This window comes from Anabrus simplex, chromosome 7 (genome assembly GCF_040414725.1).
Source record: "Anabrus simplex isolate iqAnaSimp1 chromosome 7, ASM4041472v1, whole genome shotgun sequence".
In the NCBI taxonomy this organism is placed as follows: Eukaryota; Metazoa; Arthropoda; class Insecta; order Orthoptera; family Tettigoniidae; genus Anabrus; species Anabrus simplex.
The window spans coordinates 57,444,481-57,458,506 of NC_090271.1; the positions used below are offsets into that span (position 1 = coordinate 57,444,481).

Below are 14,026 nucleotides of genomic sequence, written 5' to 3' on the forward strand. Positions count from 1 at the left end.
TCGTGGTGACTTCTGTTGAGGCCATATGATGGCTAGAGAATTTAGATCTAACTCTTTGAACTCTTTTGCTTGCATGATTGTTTTCAATGTTATAATGTGTATATCTTGTAATTATGTACATAATATTTTGTGCTTACTGTTCATGTACATTGTTTCGTGTACGTTACCATACGCTAATAAAAATAATAATTATACCACTTTTCCCACACCCTCGTGGGGTCGCAAATGCGAACTGTGATGAACATGTGGATCTGGCCCTCTGGCCCTGTTTTACGGCCAGATGCCCTTCCTGATGCCAACCCTATGCGGAGCGCTGTATTTACTATTGCCCACTTCTGTAGTGGTTAGTTGTCTGGCTAAACACAAACACCCAGTCCCCAACCCAGAGAAATAAACCATACACAATTAAAATCCCCAACCTAACCAGGAATCGAACCAGAGACCTAATAAAATGAAAGCCCCTGTTCTGACCATTCATCCAAGGATACAATACAACAAAATGATTCATAATTTTATAATTCATTGCACAGTAGTGCCATATATACGGTTTTCAATATAAATATTTAACATAGCTATACAAACACACAAAAATGTTCAAAACTACCTCTCCTAAAATTAGGGTGCAGGGGTCATTCAATGGTAGTGGTTATTCACGTACATACAGATTAGCTTCCATATATTTCCTTCACTTTTCCATTACCTTTTCATACCCTTCGGTTTGACTTTTTCCAATTCTTGCATGAAAATCACTCATAGTACTATTCATTTTTTTAAACTTGTGGTTTAATATAGCACCAACTTAGACAGGTTTTATAGTAACAGTGAGATAGGAAAGGGCTAGGACTGGGAAGGAAGCAATTGTGACCTGGTATAAAAATGGAAAACCATGAAAAATTATATTCAGGGCTAATAGCGAGGTTTGAACCCACCATTTCCCAAGTGCAAGCTAACAACTACACGACCCAAAGCACGCAGCCAACTCCACTCAATTAGAAGACCTTGACTACTATAGTCATGTTCATTAAAAATAGAACACTTTGAAAGACTAGAGATAGTAAGTTCATATTCACAGGACATGTTCGTTAGTATGTTCTGCAGAAATGATTAGCAATTCAGTCACCTAGGTTCAGCATGTGTCCTGCTGCCTAGTAGGCATTGGGTCCTCCATGGGCTCTGATAACTTATTCCATGCGTAAGATGCGTATAAGGTGCAAATGGCATCCTGGAGTATAGCCATCCATGCTGCATTCACCTGATTCCACAGTTCATCTTTGGTGGTTGGCATTGGGTCACAGCGCCACACCCGTCGTTTCACCATATCCCACACAACATTTTCGATCGGCAACAAGTCTGATGATCGGGGGGGCCAGGGCAACAGTCTGATATCCTGTGACAACAAGAAGGCACGTGTTTGTGCAGCAACATGTGGTCGCGCATTATTGTCCTGCTGAAATATGGCATCTGGGGTATCGTGCAGAAAGGGTATGGCTACGGGTCGCACGATGTCATGGTCACAGTGCACTGGATATGCACCAACTGTGATTTGTGGTTGTACCCAATACAACCACCTTGAGTTGAGTGCCTTGAGTTGGCACTGTATGTACTGTGCGAATGCAGTCAATGTGATGCCTCTCCCCCTGTCTGCCGCGAACCAAAATGTGGCCATCATTTTCAATCAAACAGAACCTGGATTCATTCAAAAACACTATTTGCTGCCATTCCTATCCCCAGTGACGTCGTTCCCTACATCACTGCATTCTAGCATGTTTATACACATTAGGCGGAGAAGTGGACGATGCGCCGGTAACCCAGACCGTAATAAACAGCAACAGACTGTCACTCCTGATAGTGTACGATGTGTTACACTATTCCACTGTTGTGCCAGAGCCAAGGAGGATGCAGATCTGTCCTGCAATGTCATTCGGATGAGGTGTCGATCTTCACACGGAGGGTGGACTGGGTGGTGCGACCAGACCCATCTCATTGTGTTCTACGGCCTTCTGTGAACTATTCTGTACACACCCGTTGCACTGCTAACACACTTCGTCCCACATGAGCAGCAATTTCCCGGATGGATGCATCACGTTCTCTCAGTGAGCACCTCAGGCAAAGAAGTAAATCTCTAATGTCTGATGTAGACTGAGGCCCTAAGTCAACTTAAAGACATCATATTGTGACAAGAAGATCATAACCATTTGAATGTCATAATTATTTCTACAACATTGTCTTTGTCTGGTATATATATATATATATTACAATCAGCCATTTCAATCATTAAAATGATGTGGCCTCTTTAAGTCGTGGGTATAGGTAGGCCTTCAACAGTCTTCTCCAAGTAGAACGGTCTTGGGCAGATCTCATCCAAGTGGTACCAGCGATCTTCTTGATATCTTTGTCCCATCTGTCCGGTGGTCTTCCTCTAGGCCTTCGATGTTCTCTCGGACTCCACTCCAGCACTAGTTTTGTCCATCTATCATCATTTCTTCGTGCAACATGGCCAGCCCACTGCCATTTTAAGGAGCGTACTCTCTCTAAGATGTCTTTAACCTTTGTAACAGACCGGATGTCATCAGCTCTTTTCCTATCTTTCTTTGTATAGCCTAGCATTGACCTTTCCATGGCTCTCTGCGCGGTCCGAAGTTTCCCTTTTGTGAATTCGTTCAGAGTCCAAGTCTCACAGCCATAAGTCAGCACAGGAAGGATGCATTGGTCAAATACTGTTTTCTTCAGATTTGCTGGCATTTTAGATCTTAATACTGAAGAATTCCTTCCAAATGCTTGCCATCCGAGCTTGATGCGCCTATAGATTTCTGGTCTTATATCACCTGTCATATTTATAATCTGGCCAAGGTAGATGTAATCACTGACCTCTTCTAATGGCATGTTCTTAATATTCACATTTCCAGCTTGAACCCATTCGTTGGACATAACTTTTGTTTTGGAAAGGTTTATGCTTAGGCCAATCAACTGACATTCTAATGCAAGATCTGTAATTAAGGTCTGGAGCTCTTCGAAGTCGTTTGCCAGTAAAGCAATATCATCTGCAAATCTCAAGTTATTTAGCCTTTTCCCATTAATTCTAATTCCCTTTTCTTCCCAGCTCAGCTTAGACATAGCCATCTCTAGGACCGCTGAGAATAGTTTCGGGGAGATGGGATCACCTTGTTTGACACCTCTGTTGATGGGGAATTCTGGGGTTGATTTACCGATATTAACGAAAGCTGAAGAAGTCTCATAGATATTGTTGAGCACTTGGATGTAAGCTGCTTCCACTCCTTGCTCATGTAAAGCTTGCATGACAGCTGTATGGCTGACAGAGTCAAATGCCTTTTCAAAATCAACAAAGGCAATGCAGAGAGGCAAATGATATTCATTTGCTCTGCTTATCACTTCTCTTACAGTCAGTATGTGGTCTATTGTGCTAAAATTACTACGGAAACCTGCTTGTTCAATAGGTTGGGCTGAGTCAAGGATGAAACTGATTCGATTTAACAAGATCTTTGTAAAAAGTTTATACAAAATAGAGAGCAAGCTGATAGGACGATAATTTTTGATACTGTGAATATTTCCTTTCTTATGTATCAGTATGATCTTTGCTTTGTTCCATGATGTTGGAATTGAAGCCGAGTGCACACAGGAAGTGAATATTTTTGCCAAGTGATTTATTGTCTCCTCCCCTGTGAGTTTCAGGATGTCCACACAAAGCTCATCATCACCCGGCGCAGTTCCCTTTTTCATACTATCTAAAGCACACTTGACTTCCGAAGGGAGAATATCTGGAACATTAGATATATCATTTAGTTTAGGTCCATTCAGGGCTTCCTTTGGTTTGCTATACAGATTGCAATAAAAGTCTCTGATGAATTTCAAAACTTCCTCCTTTTCAGTAATTCGACCATCATTTCCATCTAGAGCAATTAGCTGCTTTTTACCGATTATGAGTTTTCGTTTGGCTGTCTTGAAACTCGTCTTGCTCTCTAAGCTTGTTCTTAAAGTGTCTTCCCTGAATTTCTGTAAGTCAGTTTTCATTTCTCTTTGTACTGCCTTACATATTTCAGAATATTCTATCATGTCACGATCAGTCTGAATTTTCTTTTCTCTCCTTCGCTTTAGCAGGGTTTTAGTTTTGTCACTGAATTTCTTTGGTTGGTCACTTTCCTTACATATGCCCCCGATTTCTTGAGCACACGAAACAATCATTTCTGCTAGATCTTCAGCCTTAGTTACACGGTACTTACTTTGAAGAGCTGCCCGGAATGATTCCGAATTGTAACAGGAACGCCCGTACTTCAGTTTATCGGAGAGCATGATGAACGACAAGGCGTGTACGGCCCATGCTAAGAGAGTAAGAGAGAAGGGTAGTGAAAGAAAAATTCATGATTAAGTGGATCCTTCAGTTTATTCAATAAATAGGCAAATAATTATGTCACCTTTTATAGCTGAATTGTAGATTTGTCCCTGAGGGCGTGAAGAGGACGTTGTCCCGCGGCGGCTGCGTCGTCTTGCGGTCGGCGTCGGCGTTGTCTTCCGTCGTTGGTGTTTGTATTAGTGTTGATGACTTGAACCAGGGGCAGGAACGGGGAAATGTGGAGCTTCCACATTTGACGTCGTGGGGTATTGGTGTGACACTTCCCTATGGCGAAGCACGCCGAAAATAATTCCCACAGTAGCAAGGATAAAGTTAGAGTCACAGTTCGTATTTGGGATAATACGCAAATGAAACAATCTAGAATCTTCCGAGGTGTGGTGATCGAGCACTTCATAAAGAAAATTAAATTTATCGAGTACAGTCTCTGCACTGTACTCCACCAGCATAATACATTTGTTGAAATAAATGACAGTCCAAATTCCCGTACGTCGTGATTTTCAGATTAACACTGGCACTTAAGATCATAATGCAACACAGTTCAACGGATAGACATAGTCTTTAAAGGAAATTGAGGCTGGCTAGAAATACTACCGCTGCTTTCACACAGTCTTTGAACGAAATCAATGCCTGCACATTTAATGCAAGAACACAGTTTTTAAATGAAATAAAGCTGACACAATTAATGCGAGAACACAGTTTTTAAACGAATTCAAAGCTGGCACCGTTTATGGGAGAACACAGTCTTTAAATGAATTCAAGCTGGCGAGAACACAGTCTTTAAACGAATTCAAAGCTGACACAATTAATGCAAGAACACAGTCTTTAAACGAATTCAAAGCTGGCACAGTTTATGTGAGAACACAGTCTTTAAATGAATTCAAGCTGGCGAGAACACAGTCTTTAAACGAATTCAAAGCTGACACAATTAATGCAAGAACACAGTCTTTAAACGAATTCAAAGCTGGCACAATTAATGCAAGAACACTGTCTTTAAACGAATTCAAAGCTGGCACAGTTTATGTGAGAACACAGTCTTTAAATGAATTCAAGCTGGCGAGAACACAGTCTTTAAACGAATTCAAAGCTGACACAATTAATGCAAGAACACAGTCTTTAAACGAATTCAAAGCTGGCACAATTAATGCAAGAACACTGTCTTTAAACGAATTCAAAGCTGGCACAGTTTATGTGAGAACACAGTCTTTAAATGAATTCAAGCTGGCGAGAACACAGTCTTTAAACGAATTCAAAGCTGACACAATTAATGCAAGAACACAGTCTTTAAACGAATTCAAAGCTGGCACAGTTTATGTGAGAACACAGTCTTTAAATGAATTCAAGCTGGCGAGAACACAGTCTTTAAACGAATTCAAAGCTGACACAATTAATGCAAGAACACAGCCTTTAAACGAATTCAAAGCTGGCACAGTTTATGTGAGAACACAGTCTTTAAATGAATTCAAGCTGGCGAGAACACAGTCTTTAAACGAATTCAAATATACAGCCGGACCGAGAGACGAATTATGTCGTGACAGCTTACTTGCACACACTCGCTGACTCACGGCTTACTGCCGACTCACTCCACTCTCTGCCTTCAGCACACTGCCGTCGCATACCGCGCACTCCCTCTGCTTTACTGCAGGCTTTCTGCTTACATACTGCCTTACCCCAGGCTGGCGACTCGCTTATATTTCGTTCATGCAGCAATGGAACACGAAGGAACCTTCTGCGTGACGTCGCTTGTCCTTGGCCGGTGTTCTGGAACGTCGCGAACTTGCTCGCAGTTCCCATTATTCCTGTGCGCTCGGCGCAAGTTTTAAAGGCTTACGGCCGGGTGTTAGCGAGCTTCTCTTAATAAAAGAATGAAACGTGAATGCTCGTAGGGTGTTACCGTTTCATCATATATATATATATATATATATATGCTTTAGTTAACACATAATTTGTTTAATTTTTATCTGGGTGAAGATGACCAATAAGTGGCTAAAACTAGTCCCAAGACTTATGTAATACAGTGGAACCTCGAATCTCCGTTTTTGGAGGGACCGTGGAAAAAAAAACGTACAACACGGGAAAATAGAAAATCCAGGATCGAATGAACCATCAACAATTTGGCTAAACATCACAAAAATGAAATATGTATTCTTATAATCTTACAAACGCCCCTAAATCAAACCAGACTACAGCCCCAATGGACCTTCCGCCTACCAAGCGACCGCCCTCAGTCCGAAGGCCTGCAGATTATGAGGTGACACATGGTCAGTGTGACGAATCCTCTCGGCCATTATTCCTGGCTCTCTAGACCAGGGATGCCATATCACCATTAAATAGCTCCTCAATTAAAGGTACGGTAATCGTAGAAGACTGAACCTGGAACCAGCCCTCATATCCAGGTAAAAATGCCTGACCTTGCCAGTAATCGAACCCAGGCCCTTCCCGGTGAGAGGCAGGCAAGTTAGATCGCGGGCCTGGCTTCAAACGTTTATTACCGGTACGTGACTTAAAAATCTCAAAACTTTACATTTAGTCTTACCGGGGAAACTTCATCAGTTTCCTCTGAAAACTTCATCATACTTCTTTGAAAACTTCTTTCAGTTCAGCAACTTTGATCAGCCAAACTTTTCGAAAAATCTAATACCCGTAACGCCAAGCCAAACAATCTTTTTTTTTTTTAATCTTCCATTGTAATTTGGTCACCGGTATACTGTTCCTAGTCAGTTTATGGAACTCTTGTACCACATAAATTACGCCTACATCGACATTTAAAGGTTATGTTGAGCTCAAGAATATGGTTTTGAAAGTATCAATCCTGAAGTTCTCGAATGCATTATATTTAGTTCTGCCCGTCACTAATCACAATCAAATTGGAAAAAGAAAAAATATCATTAACACTTCCAAAATTACGATTATTCACGACCTTGAGCTCAGCCAAATAAGTAGAGACAATACGCGACACTCAGCGAGATATCGAGGGACAGCTATTAGAGCACTCTCTAGCGAATTGACCTGAGAACTACCGATTCTGTCATAAGAGCACGTGTATTTGTGTGTGAAGGTTTTGGTGTTATTTATGCGTTTTCAGTGAGTTGACATAATTAAATAGTAGCGTGTGTCATTCCTTGATATCTCTTCTCAACATGAGGGGAAAGGTATGTGCTGTGTTTGGCTGCAGTAACTATGAAGTAGAGAAGAATGCGCAGTCGTTCTTCCGTTTCCCTTGTGACAAGAAAATGTAAGTAATATTGTGTTTGCATATATATTCTTCCAGTGACAAAGAGATTTTTATAGTACTTCATAATCTTCTGACCCGCTCGACCCATATTTTAACTGGCTTAAAATATAATACACATATTTTATTGTATAGTGCAGCAGTTAACCTTCAATACCGATGCTTTTTTTTTTTTTTTTTTTTTTTTTTTTAGGTGTGATCAGTGGGTTTGATTTAATTCAGGAAAATATATATGCATATGAGTGTGGGTGGTTGTGTTCCAAGTTACCCCATTTGGAACGCCGTAATGCGTTGTCAACCACTGAAGAAAATATGGGAGATTTAAGAATGTACATATTTTGTCGAAACAATATAATGATGCAAATTTGCTTTACACTAATGTAATGGCATTATGGCAAGTATTGCTTATAGGGAAAGTTTCAATGTTTTTGAGGCTAAATTTATAGATTTTCTTTCCGTTAGTAGGCTTCAAGTTAAAAGGAAAATCGTCCAGCTCTTAAATGTAAATTCGTTGAATCATGTGTGTAAGGAATGTGCTGATATTTTTGTTGATAAGTGTTTTAATATGATGATACAATGCTTTTAAATGAGAAAAAAGAAAAATCTAGGCGTGAATGTTCAGGCAGGAATTCTAAAGCTAAAAAAGGAATGCATAAATGAAAGATCAAGCCCTTTCACAGCAGTCCATTTCACATCTTGATTGTATGTCTAATTTCAGTCTTTAAATAATAACCTGTTAAATAATTCTTCATTCATTTATCCAGAATTGCTTTAGCAACTTTGAAGTTGATATCTTAGTAACACTTTCTTTCTAGACGTAATTTATTTATCCATTTCCGTATATACATTTCCATTGATATTTGAATTTAGTGCAAATTTTCAGGTCAAGCCACTAGGAGCGCCACTTGCGACTTGTCTCCCATTTTAACAAGGCTAAATCCGGAAGTGTCGCGTAGTGTCTCTACTGTATTTGGCTCAGCTGTACAAGTCGGTACAAGTGTGAAATGATACAAAATTTTTAAATTTAACGCGCGTAAATAAAATGACTGCGGCTTTTATAACATTTTAACACAAAAACATGATATTCCCATCTTATATTAGGATGAAAAAAGTAATAGGTAATCCCAAAACCTCCCATGGCTTTATGTATGTAAGGTGTAACATCTGTTCTGGTCTCGATAACATAATCGTACACGACAATATTAAAATACTAAAGTAGTGTTACTTAAGAAGGAGCCATTTCAATTCCTGCCTGAAAGCCCGGTGACTATGCAGTGCCCTGAGGGAAATGCCAAAAACATGCTCGGCAATACACTCGAAAAAAGTTTAAAAAAAAAAAGTAAACATCTAACCCTGGACATAATGTGGACGTTTTGCAAGTACGAAAATCTTCAAATAGAGCTGTCGAAATGCGCTCTGTCTCCTTCCAATTGTTGTGGGCACTCTCTGCTTTATGACTTCCGAGGATTCTCTAAACAATATTACCCGAATGCGATGCTACGATGATCCCCTATGCAAGTTCACCGCCGATCGCTTTTCCAGTAGTGCTTCTTCAAATTACCGCAATGAAGGGATGTCAACACCAAGATCCTTAAGTATGCCATAGCCGTCCTTTCATAAGTTATAGTTTCTTGAAAAAGGCATGATTGAGGATTTAGCGTTGATGGGACTGAAATTTCTGGACGGTTGATCCGGGAAATTGTTTCTTTGAGGAACAGATAATGTAGGATTTTTACGATGTGATTTAATTAGGATACTCGCAGGACCACGTAATTTGAACTGTCACAAGTGAACTATGTAGTGCAAGTGGAAAGTGTTTTTTTGAAGACTTTGTTTCATTTATTGTGACCTAACCTGTACTGTCATGTGTAAAGTATGATATAATGTAATGACCTAACCTGTACTGTGTAAGATTTGTGACATATGCATTTGTAAATAGTAGAATTCTGTTCTATATTTCCTGGAAGGATCCAGAAAGTTACATGAATTGTTGAACAGGGTGTGTTGTTTTGTAGGTAATGTATTCTAGAAAATATTTCTGACTGTTCTGGAAATACGACGTTCGCGATCAGGCGTATTCTAGAATGTTTGTCAAAGTTCGCGAATTAAAGTAGGGTTGTGATTGGTGAGTCTAGGTGGCAATAGGGAACTCATGCACGCTGATTGGTTGCTCCAAGGCCGGAGTTTACCTATATATTGAGAGAGAGGCAGTGTTCACAATAATTCGGTATTCTGAATTCTGTCGGTCTTGGTCTATCTGTCTGTGAGCAGCCTATCTGGTTGACGTCACCTGGTTTCCGAGATGGCACACCTTTGGGTAACCACTCTTACTTTCCGTTCCAGTTAAAATTTCCATAATGTTCGTTTGCAATTTTGTATAGGAGTCTGCCCTAGCCTAACCTAGATTTGCCAAATTAATTATTTAGGACGCCCTAGCTTTCCAGCTGGGCTTGCCTGTTTGTTTTTGAGGCATTCCCTTTTCTTATTTCACAAAATGTGTAGATTGTAATTAAATATCTTTACCTTGAGCTTTGCCTCTGGTAGTTCTGTATCACTACACTAGATTTTGGAGAACCTGTACACTTCACTGTAAATTGCATTGTACGACTGCATTGGTAACTAGATGTATAGTTGATTTGAAATTTGAATTCATACTGCTTCGAAGGTATTAACAAAGACCCTCTAAGTTATGTATATCACAGAACTTATAGTTCGTAAGTTGAAATTGTATTTAGAATGTATTTGTAAAATTCTTTTGTAAATAATATTTTTCAAATCTAAGGATCACGCCGATTTATTTCGGAATCCGCAATCTAAGCCATGTCCATGCCTTTGGTAGGTTCCCAGCCTTTTCCACCTTCCCGGTTTGTTGTCCAGTAGTTGGCCGTACTGATATTTACGTACATGTTGTTGTTGGAGATCCGCGTAATACCAGCTAATGTTTTTCTGAGTGTGCAGTGTTCTCTGATATTGTGTAGTTGCTCTTACCTTCCCCCTTTACTGTGTTTGCGCCTTGTTTTGTGTAACCACTGTAGTTAAGGTTACATGAATAAATAATACGGGAAAACGTAGTTTCCGGGAACGTATAATCGAGGTTCTACTGTATCATTTACTTGATATATTGTATTGAAAAGTTGGACCCTCTTGTCAATTTATTCTTATAATTACACTTCAATATGGAACAAAAATGAAATTTATAGCTTATAACTGTGTAAACACGCACAGTAAATTTCAGTGATGAAGCGTGCTGGCCTTACTTACACACAGAACCAGAGACATTTCTTTCACTGTAACAGGTTAGGGCAGTACAAGCCACAGGAACACAAAGAGAGACACTACTTGCTTTATTCCCGAAGTGTTGGCTTGCACTCCATAGCAACTCATATCCTGACTTTTATAACCACACACATTAGACCAAGGTTCACAAACACTAGGATAAGACTACAAGTACCCATATGACAAACCAAAACTTACTATTTAACTATGAACAGAAGGAAATAGAGGTTAAAAGACAGCATACACTAAGGTGGACAGACTTGGTTAAGGACATAAGACAGCAAGAATATGATGATGAATGAAGAATGGAGAGGAAGCATATTTTCCCCAACCCAGCTCCATCTGGATAACAGAAGATGATGATGACAGCAGGCAACAGGTACTCTTTCCTAAAATACATTTCACACAATAGGTTCAGAGAGTTGAAGGCTTAAATGTGAAAATGAAAATTAAAACACTGAACAATGAGCATATGGTTTCTGCAGATTGCACTTTCAGAGCAATTTTTATTCCTATTTGTTACACTGAATGCAACAAACTCCTACCTAAGTTTTTCTGTGTCTTCACAGAGAGTAAAACAAACTTGAACATGACAAACATGGAACTATTGACAACATTAACAATGAGCTAAACCAGTAAGTTCTGTAACAAGTAGGCTGTGTATGCTGTACTTTCAATTTATTTTCTATAGATATTTAAGTTGTAGAAGGACTGTAAATGTATTTTCATTTTATATCTTGCAGATTAAAAAATTACTGAAAATGCATTTTTATTTGTGAAACTATTAAAAATGGAGAGACATTTTCACACAGTAAAACCTCGACAATTCGAAATTGGTTAATTCAAAATCCCACCTAATTCGAAGAAGCTTTCATTCCCAGAAACATGAGGTACGATTTTGCATGTTATTTAAGTTGTTTAATTCGAAATACGGATAATTCGTCATTCAAAGAACAATGTTTGTCCCACAGCCAAAAAAATATCTTTTAATTCAAACCTGCCTTTATATTTTTTTAAAAATATTATTTTATAGAGTAAATTAAATTCATAATTTATCCGCATCATGATAGAACGTATCTTCCGGAACGTGCAGGGGTAGCTTTCCGCACTTTCACTCTCTTCGGTGTGTCTAAAGTGTGTTTCATATTTGTTAAGTTCGAGTGAAATTGTAATTCTTTTGTATTCAGTGTTTTAAGGAATGCCACAATATCACGTAGCAGGCAGTGTGCGGAGAAGCAGAATCCGTGAATACTAGCGATAACGCCGTTGGCGAAAACGCATGGCTCAAATAATCAATTGGCACCGAACAATATTATCAATGACAACGAAACTGCATTTTTTTTTAAATGCCGAGCCCAAACAGACTTACGGTTTTAAAGGAGAGAAGTGCCAGTCGGGAAATCATACAAGAATGGGGGTCATTGTACTGTGTTGCAATGCACACGGAAGCGAGACTTCCTCCCCTCGTCATAGGAAAGTTTGATAAGCCGCAATGTTTTAAGGGCGCCGGACACTTTTCGTGCAAGTACAAGGCATCTAGAAATGCAAACAGTACAGTAATCCAAGAAATAAAGCATTTGCACAGGGGAGCCAGCATAATTTGTCCTCGTCTTTGAATCTGATTTTTTAATTTTGTTGCGTGAGGTTATGTTTGCCAGTGATTTATCTAAGTGCATTATTTGAATAACGTAAATGCACCTTGTTGAATACATTTCGGAAATCGTTTTTTCTATGGCATTTGAAATCCTTAAACTGTGAATCAAAGTGATTGCATGCATTAATGGGCCTTAGAATACTTTGTGACGTGGCAAGGGTTGACATTTCTGAATTACGAGAAGAAGTGCCATGGCTGAAAATCGTATAAGTATAGAGTCACTGTACTGTGTTGTAATGCAGACAGAAGTGAGAGATTTTCTCCCCTCGTCATAGGAAAGTTTGATAAGCCACAATGTTTTAAAGGCATTGGGTACTTTCCGAGCAAGTACAGCGCATGTAAAATGTGTACAGTACATTAATCTAATGAATAAAGCACTTGCACAGGGGAGCCAGCATAGATTTCTCCTCATATTTGAATCTTGCTTTTTTTTCTTTCGCTGTGTGAGGTTATGTTTGTCAGTGAGTTATCCAAGTGCATTATTTGAATAATATAAATAAACCTTCTTGGGTACATTTTGGAAACAGATTTTTCCATGGCATTTGAAAAGTTTAAACTGTGAATCAAGGTTAATTGCATGCAGTAACGGGTCTTAGAATATTTTGTGACACGGCAGGTGTTGGCATTTCTGAATTACGAGTTGGCAGTTAATTCGAAATCACGTAGTTCGAAGTCCAATTTTTGCATCCCAACAACTTTGAACTAATGAGGTTTTACTGTATTTGTTTTAGATAAGGAACTTGTTATATAATTCAAGAACTGTATAGCTTTTACTAGAGAATTTTACGTCCTTATTAACCTAAGAATTTTAGTTATGTGTACACAAGAATTTGTACACCTTCACACCAAACAGTTTAGTTAGCCTACTTATCTTCAAGAACTGGCCAAATCTCTACTTTGTAATCAATTTCAAAAATTCCAAATTAAACTTACGAGGGTTCTTTGTAGAGTTCTCAGCAAAATTGTGTTCTTCTTTGTGTTTGGATGCAAGATGAGCCAAACATCGAGCTATATCAGAGCATGCTGCTGTGTACTGGCTGGCTAGAAAGAACTGTAAAAGCAGAGGCCAAAGTGTTTCCTCGACTTGTGGAACTGTGGTTGCTAACAGGTACAGTGTGTTAGCACATGTTTGCAGGAACTCCTCTCGGATGCTGTTGCTCTCCATCCCTTTACTGGCCTGTAGACAGCATATACACATCTCATTAAAACATTACTCCTTTAACCCTAAGTAATTTTACCTCAGTGCACTGGACAATAGAAAATACTATCTGTATATACATCTTAATCTTTACATACCCTTATTATACTGTACACCAACAGGAAGCTGAAAGACTCTTCTACATAATTATGGTAAATGTAACAAACATAATTATATAAAGTTACGATAAAATTATTTCAATTAACTAAAATATTCATCCTTTTTGCACAGATTTGTTCTGAAATATTTTATTTAGCTTATGGTACAAGTTAAGTTGCACACAGATTTAGGTACAAACAA

General features: G+C 39.0%; 1 protein-coding gene across 1 annotated transcript in view; it reads right to left on the reverse strand.

The window, feature by feature from the left end:
* c11.1 (maestro heat like repeat family protein c11.1) overlaps positions 1-14,026 on the reverse strand; it is a 264,060-nt gene that overhangs the window by 141,728 nt on the left and 108,306 nt on the right. Inside the window, exon 11 of the mRNA XM_068228566.1 lies at positions 13,462-13,705. Coding sequence (XP_068084667.1) covers positions 13,462-13,705 — 244 coding nt within the window. The remainder of the gene's footprint in view (positions 1-13,461; positions 13,706-14,026) is intronic.